The sequence below is a fragment of the Dipodomys spectabilis genome, unplaced genomic scaffold (genome assembly GCF_019054845.1).
Source record: "Dipodomys spectabilis isolate Male_0828 unplaced genomic scaffold, ASM1905484v1 ptg000026l, whole genome shotgun sequence".
NCBI classification, from domain to species: Eukaryota; Metazoa; Chordata; class Mammalia; order Rodentia; family Heteromyidae; genus Dipodomys; species Dipodomys spectabilis.
In genome coordinates, this window is record NW_024870703.1 from 11,856,051 (window position 1) to 11,875,883 (window position 19,833).

The 19,833-nt window shown below is 41.7% G+C and overlaps 1 protein-coding gene across 1 annotated transcript in view; it reads left to right on the forward strand.

Moving 5' to 3' along the window:
* The first annotated feature begins 2,317 nt into the window (after window positions 1–2,317).
* Window positions 2,318–19,833, forward strand: part of Hnrnpll (heterogeneous nuclear ribonucleoprotein L like) — a 33,330-nt gene continuing 15,814 nt past the window's right edge. The window contains exons 1-6 of the mRNA XM_042675463.1: window positions 2,318–2,776; window positions 10,995–11,113; window positions 15,023–15,260; window positions 16,564–16,649; window positions 18,617–18,713; window positions 18,797–18,869. Coding sequence (XP_042531397.1) covers window positions 2,576–2,776; window positions 10,995–11,113; window positions 15,023–15,260; window positions 16,564–16,649; window positions 18,617–18,713; window positions 18,797–18,869 — 814 coding nt within the window. The 5' untranslated portion in view covers window positions 2,318–2,575. The remainder of the gene's footprint in view (window positions 2,777–10,994; window positions 11,114–15,022; window positions 15,261–16,563; window positions 16,650–18,616; window positions 18,714–18,796; window positions 18,870–19,833) is intronic.

A 19,833-nucleotide genomic window follows, 5' to 3' on the forward strand; every position in this document is an offset into this window, starting at 1 on the left:
CTCACTACCTTACTCATGTAACTGTAACCCCTCAGTACACTATTTTTACAAAAAAAAAAAAAACAAAGAAAAAAAAGAATCTCATGGGCTTTCCTGCTGGGGCTGGCTTTGAACTGTGATTCTTAGATCTCACCTTCCTGAGTTGCTAGGATTATAGCTTGAGCAACTGGTGCTCAGCGCCAATTCTTTTCTTTAGAAATTTTTAATTTTGCTAGGGGATGCTTGTTTATGTCTGTAATCCTAGCTACTTAGGAGGCTGAGTTCTGAATCACAGTTCAAAGCCAGCCCAGGCAGGAAAGTCTGTGAGACTCATATCTCCTACTAATCACCAGAAAAACTAGAAGTGGAACTGTGGCTCAAAGTAGTAGAGCATTAGTCTTTAGCAAAGAGAGCTCAGGGACAAGTGCCTACGCCATGAGTTCAAGCCCCATGGCCAACAAAGTAAGAAAAAGTTTTGTCAATGTACACCAGCAGCTTCATACAAATCTGGTTATGGTTGTACAGTCATGTAGAAACACTTGGAATTGGAGTCTCAAGTGACAAGCAAAGTAAACTATAAAGTACAAGAAAATGTATGGTACAACATTGTCAGCAATAAATGAAAAAAAATTGGAAGGAAATGACTTTGGAAAGAACTAGGCTGCAGGAGAAAACCACCCACACAGTTAGGAAAACAAGAGCCATATTTAGACTGAGAAACAAGGTACAAGGGAAATACAACACCAACACTCCTGATGTCAGGCAATATTCCAAAGGTTAAAAAAACTCTTGAGCCAATAAGTTGCCTTAGATTTACCAGTTTTTCTCCTAAAAGACATATTGGGCCTTTATCAAGGGCAACTCACTCAGCATTGTCAATTATCTACTCGTGTGTGTGTGTGTGTGGGGGGGGGGGGGTGTGTGTACCAGTACTGGGGGACTTGAATTCAGGGCTTGGGTGCTGTCCCTTAGCATTTTCACTCAAGGGTTATATTGTTCTACCAACGTCTTGCTTTTTGCTGGAAATTAGAGATAAGAGCCTCATAGACTTTTCTGTCCTGGCTGGTGTGCAACCTGGATCCTCAGATCTCAGCCTCCTGAGTAGCTGGGATTATAGGGGGGGGTCACTGAGAACCGGCAAGGTACTCCTCATAAGGATACCTTAAGAGGCAGGTACCAAGGGCCTTATTGTAAATATACACAACGATTGAAAAAAAAAAAAAAAAAAGGAAAAGCAGCAGCAACTAAAACCTGACAAGTGTTCCTAGAGCTCCACAGAGGAAGTAAGCTTGCCACGTGGAAGAGCAAAAAGAATCCTGACAGGGCTTCGGATCTTTGGAAAACCCCCGCAGCCACACAGCCACGTAGACCAGAGAGAGATTGCTTGTCAGGCTGGCTCCCACGGAAGCAGAGTAGCAAGCCTGTCCTTGAGCAGGAGAGGTGATTGTGTCGGGGTCAGGGGGGCGGAGGGTAGGGGTAGCTGGGCGCCGAAGGCAGCCCGCGGCCAGGGTGGGTCAGCGGCCCAGGTCAGGCTTGGGCTCAAGTAACGGGTGGTTCGGGGCTGGGGTGGGGTTAACGGCCGTGGCGGGGCCTGGCCTGGTCACCTGCTCAGGTCCTTTGGGCCGAGAACCTTCGGTGGAGGCTGTCAGGCCAGCACAGAGATGAATGGGAGACGTCAGTGGGGAGCCGCGACTCTCCAGCACCAGTTAGGAGCGTGGACAACCCACCCGCGCGATCCCGATCTCGTACACACACGGCGGAGGAGGAAAGGGTCGCTGCGGGGCTCCTGGCGCTCCCGGGCCGATCCCGCAGGTGGAGGCCGGCACCCCACAGAATTTCCTCAACCTCTTCCGAAGTTAAAAAGTCAATGTAAATTAGCGGGAGCGGTTAACACCCGCAGGCCAGCCCCCCTCCCGCCCCCCCCGCCCCCCCGGCCCCGCTGCGCGCCTCCTCGCCGGGGCCCGTTCATTCGGCGTCTCGCCACGGCAGGAGCCCAACAGCGCCAACCGCCACGGGGCTACAACGGCTGCCCCGGCGGCGCGCGGCGGGCGTTGCACCGCCGGCTCTGGCGTCGAGTTCTGAAGGCGCTGCGGGAGCGAGGCGAGGCCGGGCCGAGCGCGGCGAGTTTTGACAGGCAGCGCTTACAGCCAATTGGAAGCCTGATGGGCTTTCTCTCTACCAATAGGAGACAGGACCTTAGCTGGGAGGGGGTGGGGGTGGTAGTGTAACGCTTCCCGCGGGCTGCGGCTGGATTCGATCCGACGCGGCTGCATGCCTCTGGGGCGGAGGCTAGGCCTGGGAGGCGGGGAAGCGGGTGGGGGGGAGGGAAGGGGGAGAAGGGAAGACCGGAAGCTACGATCGCGTCCCGATCCTTCGATTTCTCTCCCCGAGGGCTGAGGCAGGAGCTGGATGTGGGCCCCGTGATAAAGGGGAGCGGCCGCTCCGGAGCCTCCTCCCGGGACGCCTCCCGTTAAACCCGCCCGCTGTTCTCGGCCGTCAGCTCGGGGGCGCGCGCGGCCCTCGCGGACGGTCCAGCCGCCGCAGACTGACCGGCCGTCCCCCAGGCCCGCGCTGCCCGCCGCCCCCAGCCGCCGCCATGTCCTCCTCCTCCTCCTCGCCCAGGGAGGCGTTCGAGGAGGACCGGGAGTACGAGAGCCAGGCCAAGCGCCTCAAGACCGAGGAGGGGGAGATCGACTATTCGGCTGAGGAGGGCGAGAACCGGCGGGAAGCCACCGCCCGGGCCGGGGGCGACGGCGGCGGCGGCGGCGGCGGCGGCGGCCGCAGCTTCTCGCAGCCGGTAACAAAGCGGCGGCTCTGCGTCCGCGGTCCCCGGAGGGCTTGGGGTGGGGGGGGGCCGGGAGGGAGGGGGGGGCTCGGCCGGGCCTGCAGCCGGCAGCGGCGTCTCCTCCGCCTCGCGGGCCGCGCTCAAAGCTGAGGCGGCCGCGGGCTGGATTCCCATCTCCACCTGGATGGCGGCGGCTAGTCGGGCCCCGGCCCGGGCTCAGGCCTGGCCGCCACCTCGCCGCCGGGGCCCTGAACTTGGGGAGGGTCGGGGGACGCGGGGTGGGGGCGGGGAGGCGCCGCTTCCGCTCCGGGGGGCTGCGGGCGCGTGCAGCTCTTTGTTAGTTGAACTCCTCGGGCGGGGGGAGCCGGCGACCCCCGGCCCGCCCGCTTCCCCTGTGCCCCCCGGCCCTCGGCATCCCGGCGCTGGGCTCCGTCCTCGCCCCGGGTCCCGAGGAGAGCCGTAAGGAGCGCCCTGTGAACACCTCGCGCCTCCGCTCCGCAGAAGGGTGGTGGTTTTGTTTTTTATGATTACTAATCTTGGTAGTGCGCGCGCGCGTGCTGGCCCTGGGGTTGAACTCAGGGTCTGGACTGCGCGTGGGTCCCTTTGGCTTTTTTGCGCCAGGCCAGCGTTCCCACTCGAGCCTCACCTCCATTTCCGGCTTCTTTTTTGACTGGGGCGGGGGGGGGGGGTTAAATTGGAGATGCTTTTTGGGGAGGGCGCGGTAAATTGGAGGGGAGTGGGGTCTTATTTGTCTGTCCCCGTGGGCTGCGAACCTCGATCCTCAGCTCTCAGCCTTCTGAGTAGCTCGGGTTACAGGGGAGAGTCACCGACACCCGGCTGATTTTTTTTTTTTTTTTAACCTTTTTAAAAAAAAACCATTTGCAGACAGAGTATGCATGCTGGGCTATTATTCAGTTTTGTGGTGATTGATCAGTACAGATTTTACCTCTCGGTTTGTGAAAATATTTTGGCAAGTGTTAGGACTTTGCACCGAAAGGGCATTTAAAAATGACTTCTGTTCTTTATTGGGAATTGACTCTGAATTTCCCTTCACGAAAGAAGGAACGGAATGCAGGGCTGCATTAAACACATTCCTAGAGTCTTGTCTTTCATCAGAAATGTTAGCTGGAGGCAGGAGGAATGCGAAAACCATTTTATTATCTGCGGCAAGCATTCAGCTTCAGTTGGATGGAGGCTTTAAGAAAACAAAAGTGATGCAAACATTGTTTTCCTTTTCTGGTGCTCTTTACCTGCCTTAATGGCTTAGATGTTCTTCTGAACATTTAATACCTTTGAATTGTGATTAATTCAGCAAGCTTTATGAAGTTTATGAAGTTATGCACATATATTCTATCATTAGTTTAAAATGTTTTTTTTTTTTTTTGGTCGTGGGGCCTGAACTCTGAGCCTGGGCACTGTACCACTCTTCAGCTCAAGTCTAGCACTCTACCACTTGAGCCAGAGTGCCACTTCTGGCTTTTTTCTGCTTATGTGGTGCTGACGAATGGAACCCAGGGCCCCATGCTTGCAAGGCAAGCACTCTACCACTGAGCCACCTCCCCCCCCTTCTTCTTCTTCTGCCACCTTCCCACCCTTTCTTCTCCTCCTCCTCCTCCTCCTCCTCCTCCTCCTCCTCCTCCTCCTCCTCCTCCTCCTCCTCCTCCTCCTCCTCCTCCTCCTCCTCCTCCTCCTCCTCCTCCTCCTCCTCCTCCTCCTCCTCCTCCTCCTCCTCCTCCTCCTCCTCCCCCCCCCTCCTCCTCCTCCTCCTCCTCCTCCTCCTCCTCCTCCTCCTCCTCTTCCTCCTCCTCCTCCTCCTCCTCCTCCTCCTCCTCCTCCTCCTCCTCCTCCCCCCCCCCTCCTCCTCCTCCTCCTCCTCCTCCTCCTCCTCCTCTCCCCCCCCCCCCCCCATGTGGAATACTCTGTCAGTAGGCCCTGGTGTTCTCAAACATGACAAGATGACAGACAGGTTGTATCTCATTTTTTTGGCCCATCCTGGGCCTTGAACTGAGGGCCTGGCCACTGTCTCTGAGCTTTCTTTGCTCAAAGCTAGCACTCCACCACTCGAGCCATAGCTCCACTTCCACCTTTTTCTGTGTGTGTGGTGCTGAGGACTCGAATCCAAGGCTTCATGTGTGCTAGGCAAGCACTACCACTGAGCCACCTTCTTGGCCCTAGATCTCATTTTAAAAAGTGACTTTTTCTACCTCTAAGATAGCTAATACTAGGCAACTAGTCTTTTTAACTACTACTTGAGTTCTTTTAGTCTGTAAAATAGGAGGTCTTCTTACTTGAAGTAATCAACATGACACTTTTGAGTTAGGAAGATAGGAAGTAATGTATGAAGATGGGATATGAATTCTAGTTTTTGTTTTTATTGCTGCTATATTTTTTAGGAAAAAATGAGTTGCTTTTTCATGAACAATATAATGGGACTGGAGGAATGCTTGCTTGGTGTGATTTGTATTTAGCAAGCGTGAAGCTGAGCCCTGGGTTTGATCCTTAGCACTGCTTCCCTGCACATTATAAATTTAATAGTAGAACTGATATTTAGTTACGAAATCTTATTTTTCCTATTTCAAGAATATTTTTTCCTTTCAAACTTTTGGTACTGTTTTGAAATCTTGCAACTGTGGAAACTTGCAAATAATAAAATTGTATTATTAGAGGTAGATATTCCTTGGATAGAAGTTTACTGTCTCAGCAGGGATAGGGAACCGTTTTTTCTGCCAAGGGCTATTTGGGTATTTCTAACATTATGCAAAGTCCAAACAAAATTTTATCAGTGCAGGCCACGGGCAGATAACAAGAAGCCTAAATGTGTATCTTGATACATACCAGAAGATTAAATGTGGCAGACATTCCCTACCTCTGATCTAGTGCTTCGTCACGCAGAAATTTGGTAATTTTTCTAACTGAAGAGTATGGCCCAACCTTAGTGATCTTCAGCTCAGAGAAGAAATACTTTTGAAGTCAGACTGTTAGAATGAGTTCAAATTAGTTACAATGACTGACAATCTTTTCAAATCTAATTGGAACTTTGCAAACAGTTGCAAACTGAAACCTCAAGGGTTCCATTGTTTAGCATTTCATAATTAAGTTTCTGCTAGTGCTTTAATAAAAACTACGTTTAATAAAACTAGGTTTAAAGAGCAGAGCAAAAAGGGGAAACAAAGGAGGAGGCAACAAATGCTTGTTAAGAAATGTACTCATTACCTTGTCCATGTAATTGTAACCCCTCTCTATGATATTTTCACAATAATAAAAAAAAAGAGCAGAGCAAAAACCAGAAAGATGGAATTAGATCATTATGAATGATCTTGATATTTGAAGATGTAAAAGGAAGTGAGAATGTTTTAGATAGAAGAAATAAGACATTCTTGAGATTTCTGTATCTTCTGGTTCATATTTTTCTTTTTCTTTTTTTTGGTCGGTTGTGGGGCTTGGGTGCTGTCCCTGTGCTCTTCAGCTCAAGGCGAGCACTCTACCACTTGAGCCACAGCGCCACTTCTGGTTTTCTAGTGGTTTTTATTGAGTCTTAAGAGTTTTAAGAGTTTTATTGAGTTTTAAGGGTCTCATGGACTTTCCTGTCGGGGCTGGCTTTGAACTGTGATCCTCAGATCTCAGCCTCCTGAGTAGCTAGGATTACAGGCGTGAGCCACCGGTGCCCAGCTTGGTTCATATTTTTCAAAGAGCAAAACCACCCAGGATTTAGATTCACCAAGCCTCATTGTTGAACAAATCTTCATTATTAAGCTACTCAGGAGGTGGAGATGAGAGGATTGTGGTTCCAGCGTAGTCTTGGTAAAAGTGAGATTTGGTCTCATAAACAAGCCGGGTATGATTTTACATGCCTCTTGTCTACTGATTTGGGAGGTCTCTGAGGCTATCAAGGACCAAAGTGTGATCCTATCTGAAAAACAAGCTAAAAGAACTGAGCATGTGGCTCCAAGTGTGAGGTCCTAAGTTCAAGATCTAGTACTGTGAGATCTGAAGATTGTGTTTTAGAGCCAGATGGGGCAGGAAAGCCTGGGATACTCTTTATTCCCAATTAACCACCAGAACACTGGAAGTAGCACTGTGGCTTGAAGTGGTAGAGCAGGAACGGCGCCCAGGCCCTGAGTTCAAGCCTCATGACTGACAAGAAAAAAAAGCCGGTGCTGGTGGCTCAGGCCTTTAATCCTAGCTACTAGGAGGCTGAGATTTAGGATTATGATTGAAGGGCAAAAAAGACCACACGAGACTTATCTCCAATAAATATGCAGAAAAAGCCAGAAGTAGAGCTGTGGCTTAAGTGATAGAGTGATAGCTTTGAGCACAAAGAGGCTCAGGGACAGCGCCCAGGCCCTTAGTTCAAGCCCCAGGATTGGGGGGTGGAGGGAGGAAGGAGAAAGGTAATTGAGAGCTCCTACCTTGTGTCAGGTTCTGTTCTCAGTGATAGGGGATATAATAGTAGAAAAAAATTTTCCATATCTAGAGATCTATGATTCTATATCATTTATTACCTTTTTTACTCTGTGAAATTGAATTTAATTTTCAAGGCTTGTTATAGCCACAGCAACAACTTGGATGAGCTTAAATTAAAAAAACAAAAAAACCCAAAAAATGGCTACTCAGGAGGCTGAGATCTGAGGACTACATTTCAAAGCCAGTCTGGGCAGGATCGTCTGCAATACTCATATCTCCAATTAACCACCATAAAACCAGAAGTGGTGCTGTGGCTTAAGTGGTAGAATGCTAGCCTTGACCTGAAGAGCTGAGGGACAACGCCCAGACCCAGAATTCAAGCCCACAACTGACAAAAAAAATTAAAAAAAAAACCCTCCCCCCCCAAAAAATGGGAGTGAAGGCAGGGAATTTATTGGTCTGTATAACTGGAAAAGCTAGGTTAGTTTTAGAAAAGTTGGATCCAGGAATTTTTAAATGATGACATAGGAACTTAATTTTCTTTTCTGTTTCAGTTCTGCTTTCCTCCATGTGGTGATAAAGCTAGGTTTAGATTTATTTTCTCTGAGAACAGTGTCTTACCATGTGGCTAAAGGCTGGTGATGGTGTCTCTGCCTCCCAATGCTGGGATTATAGATATTGAATATATGTACAGTTAACCAAGGCTTTTGTTTATGTTTCTATTATTTTTTACAGTCTTTCATGATATAGAATTAGTGTAGCTTTGTGTGTGTGTGTGTGTGTGTATATGTGTATGTGTATGTGTGTATGCTGAAACGGATTTGAGTTTAGGAATCATGCTCTCTGCTTTTTTGCTTCTAGAGGCTGGTGCTTTACAACTTGATTTATGCTTCCAATCCATTTTCTTTTTAACAAAAGCTGAGGCACACAAAAAGAGGAAATATAAGTAGCCTAAGATCATTGAGTCAGTATTTGTTCAAAGATTCAGATATGTCTTGATTCTAGAAGCCATTTTGAATCGGAAACTACAAATGACAGATAATGGCTGCAGATTTTGAAGAATTTCCTGAAAATATGTCAGTCTCATGAAATTAGTATATTTCTGTATTTCTTGTCATTTGGAGGTATTGGCAGTGGGTCTGTGATTATTTGGTGTCAGGGACTGTTGTATTGAATTTGAAGTTTGTCTTTAGGAATCTTATAAAAAGGTAGAGAAAATTATTCAATGGCTGTTCAGCATGTGTTGTGCATGAAATGTAAGGAAAACAAAAAAGCATTAAAGACTTTGTGTCTAGCCTTTGAAATTTGTCTTTGCTTAGGAAAGGTGTTAAATGGCAATTCTCATTACTCCCAGATACTTCATTTGTACATTATTGAGCTTCTCTCAATAGTCTTCAATCTGTAGTAGTCAAAATTAACACACATGTAGGTATTTATTTTCAGAAATAGTTTATGTTGGCAAGCATGCTTTTTTATTTGCTAGATATACACCTGGAATATTGTTTCTATCTTGTAAGTTAGGGATATAATCAACCTAGAGAGAGTGTAGATAGCAAAACATTTGAAAAGAAAAAGCTTCTCTGTGAGAAATGAGTTAGAAATAACTCCTTAAGCTAGAGAAGATGTGAAAGTCTTAAGATGCATATAGATAAGGATGAATAACACTAATTTAGTAGTTTGGGAATCCAATGTGCAGTGTGATGCATAATAGTATGAAACAATACTTGTACATAATTCTGGGATATTTATTAATTGTATACAATAAATTGTATACAATATTGATCATGTCAGGATAATTCGATTTTCATGTGTAGATAATGATTGGCTCATACCTGTAATACTAGCTACTCAGGAGGCTGAGATCTGAGGATTGTGGTTTGAAGTCAGCATGGCTGGTGCTCTACCACTGGAGCCACGCCTCCACTTTGGGCTTTTTGCTTTCCTGCTTGGGCTGGCTTTGAACCAGGATCCTCAGATCTCAGCCCCTTGCGTAGCTAAGGCATGAGCCACTGATACCTGGCCCCATAGGTATTTTCTATATTGATCTTCATACCTTTTTGTAGGTCTTAAGTATTATATAATGAAATAATTTTGTAACATTATTACATAAAATGTTCAGTTACATACATGCTTAACATTCAGTAGGTGCTTTTTTTCAGACATTTTACTGACTGGAGTTTTATCTTTGTATATTTGTATTTACATATGTACTTTTTTCCTCAAAATGATCTGAAAGTTGTGAACATCGTACTTTATCTCTAAATATGCCAACCTTCCTAAGAATATGGACATTCTTTCACATAACCATTACCATTTTCATAAGATAATTTTATTATAAAATGAAGGCTCACTTTTTGCATTTGATTGTTGTGTAGTATCAATGTAGAGACTTTACTGTATTTTGATACTAGTTTTTTGTGGAGTCTTGAAGAGTCTAGGCCAGGATGCTATTCTGTTGCGTTTTATTTTGCATTTGCCAGCAGATTATTAAGATTTGCTTAAAATGACTGTCTTAAATACCTTATAGTTTATTATCTATTTTGAAAGTAAAATTTGATATTTATACATTAAATAAATGCTGTAAATATGTATTATTTAGTGATCTCTACCTGTTACTATTCTCCAGTTATATTTAAGAATTTAGGGGCTGGGAATGAAGGCCTTCGGTTCTGTTCCTCAGCACCACATAAGCAGAAAAAGCTGGAAGTGTCGCTGTGGCTCAAGTGGTGGAGCGATAGCCTTGAACTGAGGGACAGCACCCAGGCTCAGAATTCAGGCCCCACAACTGACCAAAAAAAACAAAAACAAAAAGAAAACAACCAAAGAATTTAATGATGATAAACATGTTTGACTTGAGTTTCACTTAGATAGTCTCATGTTCAGAGTTGCTTCAGAGTGTTGGTAAATTAGGATGTGGTCACTATGATTACATTCAAACTCAATGGCATTTAATTGCTGTTTAGTCATAGAAAAGATTTAAGCATACCAATTCAAATGGTATTTCAGAGATCAAGTTAATATTTGCAAAGGATTGATTTAGTCCAATTTGTCAATACTGTGATTATATATTTAAGTCAGTTTCTTTGAAATCTGGCATAAATTTATATTGGCAGGGTAATCCATTTAAATGTTATAATGCCTTTGTAATAAAGTAAAATTGGTGATTATTTAAAAATGACCACACTAAGACTTAATTTTCTTAAAACAGTTGTTTTAATGGTAAGACATTGTGTTTTTAGATTAGTCTATTGGAGAAAAATGTTTTTTAATAGATTCTTGTGTATGTGTGTGTGTGCACTAGTCCTGGGTCTTGAACTCTGGCCTTTTTTGCTCAAGGCTAGTGCTCTGCCACTTGAACCACAGCTCCACTTCCAGCTTTTTTGGTATTTAATTGGAGATAGGAGTCTCAAGGACTTCCTGCCTGGGCTAGTATCTAACCTCAGTCTTCAGATCTCAGCCTCTTGAGTAGCTAAGATTACAGCATTGAGTCTCTGGGGCCTGGCTTAAAAACTATAATTTATGAATATTAATATTAGTTACTAATCATAGCATGCCTGTATATCTGTTGAAATTTTTGTTTCCTGAGATTTCCTTGAAATTAAGTGGTTGCTCAATACTTTTTGCTGCTTTTCTTTTGTTTTTGATAGATGCTCTTTTTTTAATTAAAATTTTCACGCCAAACATTACACTGATGATTTTATTCTTAGGTCTGTTTGAATGGTGTAGGATTTTGGTTTGGGAATTTTTATGTTTGCTTTTTTTGAATTTGGTAAAAGATGCACTTTAGACTTTCAAAGTGAACAAGAAATTATCTTCTCTCTGCTAGGAGGCAGGTGGAAGTCATCATAAAGTTTCTGTTTCACCTGTTGTCCACGTTCGAGGGCTCTGCGAATCGGTGGTGGAAGCAGACCTTGTGGAGGCTCTGGAAAAATTTGGGACAATATGGTAAGGACCATAGGAACTTTGTGCAAATTGAAAGTGAATGATAGGACAGACCTTGCTTGATTGATCTAAGTCTTGATGCTTAGCATTGTATGTGTAAAGTTTGCCTGTGAATGTATCTCTTAGGAAAAATATTTTTTCAGTTTTGAGACAAGAGTCTTGCTCTGTAGCTCAAGCTGGCCTAGAATTTGCTATATATAATAGCAAAAGCTGGCATCAAATTTTTTAAAATTTCTTTTTTTGCCGGTCCTAGGGCTTGAACTCTGGGCCTGAGCTCTGTCCCTGAGCTTCTTTTGCTCAAGGTTAGTGCTTTACCACTTGAACCACAGCTTCACTTCTGGCTTTTTCTGAGTACTTTATTGGAGAGAAGAATCTCACAGACTATTCTTTCTGGGCTGGCTTTGAACCACGATCCGCAGATCTCAACCTCCTGCGTAGCTAGGATTTCAGTCTTGAGCCACTGATGCCTGGCTAAACTTTTTTTTTTTAAATAAGCTTACATTAGTTATTGTTACATTTCTGCACATATTTACAATGTATTCTAATCAATCTTATCCCTCTTTTACTTTCCCTTTTCTCTCTTCCTGTTTCAAGCTTTGCCAAAACAATTTCAACAGATTTTATGGGTCTGTTTTCATAGTTGCAAACAATCTTTTTCAATTGTATTCATCCTCTTTTTCGTTAGTTCAATCCCCTGTAGCCCACAGCCTCTTTCTCTTTACCCACCACCTCCCCTTTCCCATGGCTTCAAACTTTTGGTTCTCCTATTTCAGCCTTTTTAGTGCTGGGATTGCAGGCATATGCTATCTTTGGAATCATATGCTTATTTTGATTTTCTTCAGTGCTGTGGCTTGAACCAAAGCCCTTGGAAATGCTAGGCAAGTGCTATGTCACTGCTTGGTGTTTTTGGTTTTTTTGGAGAGGGGGAATAGTGGGGCTTGAACTCAGGCCTCAGAGCTGTCACAGCTTGTTATAGCTCCACAGTGCTTGTTATTTTTGACCTTCCTAAGATGATGTATAGGTTTATTTTTGAGGGTCTATGAACTATTACTCTGTAACAAGTTTGTAAAAATTGTAAGTGAAGTCATAGTAAGTGAATATGCTGCTCAAGGTAGCTACCCAAAAATTCTAAATTAGTTTTATAGTGTGTCTGTTGTTCTCTTCTTACTATGGATAATCTAGAATTGAGTTTTATATTTTTCCATGAATACTTTTGTTACAGGCATCTTACGAATTAGCACAAGAGTAACTCCATTCTTCAAGGGCCTTCTAATAGTAAATGAACGGTGCCTTGTCCTATGGAGTTATAATGAGATGACGTGTCTACTTTATTTTTCCTCTAGTACATTTAGAGATTTTTTTTTTTTTTTTTGAGGGGTCTGGTCGTGGGGCTTGAACTCTGGACCTGGGCGCTGTCCCTCAGCTCTTCAGCTCTTTAGCGCTCTACCACTTGAGCTATAGCACCACTTCGGGCTTTTTTCTTTTTGCTTATGTGTTTCTGAGGAATCGAACCCAGGGCCTCAGGCATGCAAGGCAAGCGCTCTACCACTGAGCCACCTTCCCAGCCCATTTAGAGATTTTTTTAAACGAATTGCAACGATTTATAATTTTTTTTTGGTGGTGGTTTTGGGGGCCGTTGAGATCTCTAGGCACTCTAAACTGAAATGTGTAAATAGGAAATAAAATGTAGTTGATAATATTTTGTAGTTGAAAATATTTTATAAAAAGTTTGAGTGTTGGGGCTGGTAATGTGGCTTAGTGGTAGAGAGCTTGCTTAGCATGCACAGGCTGACTTTGAACTGCTATCCTTAGATCTCAGCCTCCTGAGTAGCTAGGATTACAGGTGTGGGTCACCGGCACTTGGCCATTTTATTACTTTCTTTGGTGACCTCATTAAGTGGTGGATGACTTGGCAGACCTTTAATGCTCACACACTTGAAAAAATACTTGTGTTGAGATTGTGTATCCTTAAAAGTGTTAATTAAAAGCCTCATGAACTTGGTAAGGCCCATATGTTGAAATAACACTAAGGTGACTCACAGTTCTCTATCATTTGGAGTGAAAGTCATTGAAAGTTAAGTCTTGGAGAGTAATATATTTATATTAACCAGCTCTTTAATCCTTACATATTAGCATGAGACTAACTCCATTCTGTGAAGATCTTCTAAGTGGTATCTTGACTTGTGGAGTCATAATGAGATGACATGTCTGGTTTATCCTTCCTCTAGTACATTTAGGGATTCTTGATATTTTATGAATATATGGTTTTGGGGCCTTGAGGTCACTAGGTAAGTACTCTACCATTTGAGTCATGCCCTATGACTCAAATTTTTTTATGTGCTGGTACTGGGGCTTGTGCTGAAGATGGTGGTTTGAAGCCAGCCTTGGCAGAAAAGTATGTGAAACTCTTCTCTCTAATAAACTACTCAGAAAAAGCTGGAAGTGGAGCTGTGGTTCAAGTGGTAGAGTGCTAGCCTTGAGCACAGAGAGGCCCAGGGATAGAGCTCAGGTCCTAAGTACAAGCCCCAGAACTGGCCAAAAAAAAAAAAAAGGAAGCTAAAATTTATTAGAATAATAATTTTCTATACTGTAAGTTGGTTGGTTTCTTATTAGTACTTTACCATTTTCAACTGCTAAAGTAAAAAAGTAGATCTTGATTATGAAGCACTGATTACCTGACTTGATGTGATTCCTTTGGCCTAATCTTAGAACAAGCATGTTGATTGTGTTTTTAGTCATTACTAAGGTTCTTGTTACAGTGAATTGAGAACATGTTTTCTCAGTTTCGAGCTATATACTGTTGGTTTTTCTTTTGCTCCATTTCTTTATTGTTCACTTTTATATTAGGATACCTTTTACTTAAGAGAATATATTATGAAAAGTAAACACCTCACCTTCTGCCCAAAGGCAGTCATGATTACCATATTCTAGTGGATACCTTTGTATCTTTTCATGGATTCTTTGAAAGTATTTTGAGCCAAGTACAGGTGGCTCATGCCTGGGGAGGTTTTTTTTTTTTTTAATTTCTTTAAATATGGCATTTAGGAGGCTGAGGCAGGAGGATCACTGGTTTGAGCTTGTCTATGATACATATTGAGACTCTGTCTCCAAAAAAGAAAAAGTACTTTAGAGATTATATGAACTTTGGACAGTCTTTGGTTGCTTTTATTTATCTTTTGGTTCTGTGTTTTTGATAAGGTAATTAAAAGTACCAGGCTCTGGTAGCTTACACTTGTAATCTTAGCTACTCTGGAGGCTGAGATCTGAGGATTGTGGTTTGAAGCCAGCCGGGGCAGGAAAGTCTGTGAAACTCTTATCTTCAATTAATCACCAAAAAAACCTAGTGGCTCAAGTGATAGAGCACTAGCCTTAAGCAGAAAAGCTCAGGGACAGTGTTCAGGCCTTGAATTCAAGCCCCACAACTGATGAGAGAGAGAGAAAGAGAAAGAGGGGGGGGAATGAGAAAAGAGGGCGAGAGAGGAGAGAGAATTAAGTATAATCAGTTCTTAGATATTGTTGTGGGCATGTATTTGGAAAGTTTAAGAAAAATAGGGTAGTTTGGGCTGTTTAGAGCTTTTGTTTTCCAGCCTTATGTAAAGATTATCTCAAGTGATTTCTATATATTAGCAGAAGAACAAACTAGGTGGTATATCATTAGTAACTGATAACAAGGAATTATGTTAGAAGAGAGTATGAAATGGATAAGCTAGCAATCGTGGGTCACTGAACTTCATATGTGAACAATCTACCTGATCTCCTACAATTTATTTGGATGATTAGGAATTGATTTACATTGGACAATAGTAAATTCATTTGTATGACTTGATTTTTTTTTTTATTAAAGTCTGCTTTTACTTGATTGAGAATCAGTAATGTTAATTGAACTTGTTATGTTGGATATTCCCTTTTCAGCTATGTCATGATGATGCCATTTAAACGACAGGCTCTAGTAGAATTTGAAAACATAGATAGTGCCAAAGAATGTGTGACATTTGCTGCAGAAGAGCCTGTATACATTGCTGGTCAACAGGCTTTTTTCAACTACTCTACAAGTAAAAGGATCACTCGGCCAGGAAATACTGATGATCCATCAGGAGGCAACAAAGTTCTCCTGCTGTCAATTCAGAATCCTCTTTATCCGATCACAGTGGTATGTATTTTATTATGACAAACTATTTCTAGAGTAACCAGCTTGTTGTTTAAAAATCTGCCAACTGTTTTTAAATAATTAAAAAAATATATTAAAAATCTTAACTTTGAGCTGGTTGCCTGTGGCTCATGCCTGTAATCCTAGTTACTCAGGAGGCTGAGATCTGAGGATTGAGGTTCAAAGCCAGCTGGGGCAGGAAAGTCCGTGAGACTCTTATCTCCAATAAACCACCAGAAAACCAGAAGTGGTGCTGTGGCTCAAGTGGTAGAGCACTTGCCCTGAGCTGAAGAGCTGAGAGACAGCACCCAGGCCCAGAGTTCAAATCCCATGACTGACAAAAAAAAAAAAATCTTAATTTTGACTACTAAAATCTTAATTTTGACTACTAAGTTTAATGAACAAGAAATCATGAGCACTAAAATGAAAGAAACACAGTTGTCATTAAGTAGGTTCATTAGAATTTTTAAAATTATTTATTCTTTTTTCTGATGATAAGGAATTATAAACCAGACTTGTTAGAAATAGTTTAGGAATATCATTTGTTAATATACCAACTATGTATGTAAGCATCAATTAAGTAATGGTAATGATTCCATAGTGCATTAAGATGCACATATCATAGCCTTTTTTTTTTTAATTGTTTGTTGGTTCTGGTCTTGGGGTTTGAACTCAGGGTCTGGATGCTGCTTCTGAGGCTTTTGTGCTCAAGGCTAGAGCTCTACCACTTGAACCATAGCTCCACTTTTTGCTTTTTTTTTTTTTTGTGGGCATGGGGGTGGTACTGTGGGGTGGTGGTGGTTAATTGGAGATAAGGGTCTCACAGGTTTTTCTGCCCTGGCTGGCTTTGAACTTTGATCCTTAGGTCTCAGCCTCCTGAGTCAATAGAATTACAGATGTGAGCCATCAATGCCCAGCTCATAATCTATCTTGAGGTAGCTTATTTAAAAGCTTATTTACTTATATTTCCCTGCTACTATGTCCTTTCACAAAGTTATATGAGTAGAATTTTTATTAAAGTGCTTCTCAAATGTTTCATTGGAACTTATCTAATGTTGATATATTGTGTAGGTGAGGAAAAAATAGAGACATATTAAAAGGTCTTAAAACTAATTTTTTAGCTTGATTTAGCATAATTCAGTGGTAGAATGCCTTCCTAGCATGTTTGAAGCCCCGAGGGTTTGATCCTTAATACCCCAGACTAAAAAAAATGGGAATGTCTTAAACATTGTCAAATTTTAGACAAAATGGAGTATAGTTTTAATGTTCTAAATGTAACGTGAAAAATTTTGTTTTTTCCTTCTAGGATGTGTTATATACTGTTTGCAACCCTGTTGGAAAAGTACAACGCATTGTTATATTCAAGAGAAATGGGATACAGGCAATGGTTGAATATCCTTTATATGTAAATTTATTGTGTCTATGAATGCAGTGTAACATTTTTTATTTAGCCATTTTTAGACAAATGACACTTTTTCCTCCCTCAACAATCTAGTTGGTATAGATTTAAAAAATGAAACTGAGCTGGGCGCTGGTGGGTCATGCCTGTAATCCTAGCTACTCAGGAGGCTGAGATCTGAGGATCACGGTTCAAAGCCAGCCTGGGCAGGAAAGTCTGTGAGACTCTTATTTCCACTAAACCACTAGAAAACTGGAAGTGGTGTTGTGGCTCAAGAGGTAGAGGGCTTACGTTGAGCTGAAGAGCTGAAGGATAGCGCCCAAGCCCAGAGTTCAAGTCCCATGACTGACCAAAAAACAAAAACAAAAAAAAAACCCTGCAGTACCCATAGAGGATGTTGTTACTGTTTGTTAAGAATAACTTGGTATCATGCAACAGCCCTGTACTTCATCCTACCCAGTGTGAAGTAACACTATTTCATAACATGTACACATGCATTTTTATGGTTTAACCCAAATGACCTTCTCTTACTCTTCTTGAAATAGTATAAAAGTAGCAAAACTTTATCTTTATTGGCTCTTTCAAATTATTAATGTAAGATCTGCTTTTTAAAAGCTGTGGTAAATTTGTTAAATTTGTTAATATGTTGGATAAAAAGCAAGTTACAAAATCATATGTGTATATATAATATATATTATATATAATTGTATACATAATACAAAGCACATTTTTAAAAGATAGAGTTTTAAAAAACCAACCTATATGGGCACATATAGAAAAAGGTAGAGATTCATTGTAAACCTTAACAGTGCTTGCTTCTAGTAAGATGTTTTGTTTTTAGTTTTATTATTTTATACACTTTCGGAGTGGTTTTATTTACTTTTTAAGATTGAGTTTTTTGTTTTTTGTTTTGGTGGTTTTTGAACCTAGGCCTTCTGCTTGTTAGGTAAATGTTCTGCGACTTAAGCCATGCTTTCAGCTCGTTTTACTTTAGGTTATTTTTTGGGTAAGATCTTGTGGTTTTTGTCCAGGGTGGGCTTAGACTGCCAGCCTCCTTCTTACACCTTTCAGTAGCTGGGAATCACAGGTTGCATCACTACTTCCTGGCTTTGTTGAATGAGATGAGGTTTTGCTAATTTTTTTACCCACCTTCTGAGTAGCTGGGTTTACATGGGATTACATGTGTGAGCCACTGCACCTGGCCTTGACGTCATATAAAAAACAATAAAATTATGATAGTGAAGTGATTATATAACACTGTTGCAGCTCAGAAGAAATATATAAAAATCAAATATTTATTTTGGTTTAAGGTTTTTTGTTGTAATTTGTAGGTTGTCCTTTGCTAGGAAATAAAACTAGGCTTCATTGTCCTGTTCATTCCCCAATTTATAGTACTTATGACTTAGAAGGATAAATTGTAGGCAGTTTGGTTGTATTATGCTTTCTTTTGTACCCTTGAACTTAAATACAAATTCTTCAGCCGATGTGGTAGTTCATGCCTGTATTTCTAGGTAGTTGGGATAGTGAAGATTGGGAGACTTGAGGCCAGCTTGAGCAAAAAGTTAACAAATACTCAATTTTAAACAATAACAAATGGAGAAGGTGGCATGCCTCCGTTGTTTAAGCTGTAGGAGAAGGAGGAGGATTGCAGCCTAGGTCAGTCCTGGGCATAAATAGGAGACTTTTCAAAAAGAATGAAAACCAAAAAGGCTGATGTATGGCCCAAGTGGAAAAATACCTGCCTAGCAAAAGAGAGTCCTGAGTTTACACCCCTTGTAGTACTACTACCACCAAAAATGAAGAAATATATGTGTGTGTGTATGTATGTATGTGTGTATATACACACACACATATTTGTGTGAAAATTTATGTGATAAAACATTTCAGAAGTATTTTTAATCCTTTGAAATTGAAAAATGATTAAACATTGAATACTTTACGTTTCCTTAATAGAGTTTATGTTTGAATCAGTCCTTTGTGCTCAAAAAGCTAAGGCGGCACTCAATGGAGCAGATATATATGCTGGATGTTGCACACTAAAAATTGAATATGCAAGGGTAACTACTATTTTTCAATGCTTTATTAAATATTTATGCTTCAAGTATATAATTTGAACTTACTTTATTTTCAATTTTAACAGCCAACTCGTCTAAATGTTATTAGGAATGACAATGACAGTTGGGACTACACTAAACCATATTTGGGAAGACGAGGTAGGTATTTTGTACATTTTAGAATGTACTTACATCTGCTGAGATTTTTTTTTTTTTTACAAGAATTTAGGTTTCTTTTTTCTGAAATGGGCTAGTTAATTCAAATGAAAATCTTGTTGGTGAATGCTTTTATTACAAAAGGCCATGTATGCTGGAAATAACCTTGAACATTAGTGCCCCCTACTGGTGTGTATTGAGCTATTTATATTTAGTTCAACAAGTGCCCACACATACAGGCACGCGCGCAGTTCAAGGACTTGCATTTCTCCAAGCAGCTCTCTCTCTTTGGAGGAGAGGAAACTGATTTCAGAATATTCCTTACAAACTGCAAACTTGCACACTGCTTCTCCATGGAAAGGACTTTCCCCCCAAGCTGGACGAGGCATTAAGAAGGATAGAGGACTCCAGCAGGCTGACTCTACACTTCATCATGCACAACATCGGCATCAGCAAAAAGCCCTCTGAAAAACTCAGACTTGCAATTCACCTTGACTGCATACTGCATGCACCACCACCCCACGTTTTCAAAGGCGGACACTTTAACAGTACTTCAGACTTGCATGGGATGAACACCATGATAGACTGTGCCCATTTATATATGTATGTATATATTGGTCTGATTTCCCTTAAAGTTTCAGTTGTAGAATTTAAGTCTTCACTAACGGAAACTAGGGTTTATTTACAATGTTAATGCCCATTACTGTAACTGTTTTCAGCTTAGAGTCAAATTGTTAATTGAAAAATAACCAAGGTCAATTATTTATAGGTCTTGGGAATTGACAATGCTTAACCAATCCACACAAATACTAAGGATATGTGGATTAGAAAGATGTATACTTCGCTGGGGTATAGCTCAGTGGTAGAGCATGCTTAGCATGCAAAAGATTATGTGATTCTCAGCAACACTCTCCCCTCAAAAAAAGAAGGTGCATACTTGATGCACTTAAGTTTACTTTTCCCCCCT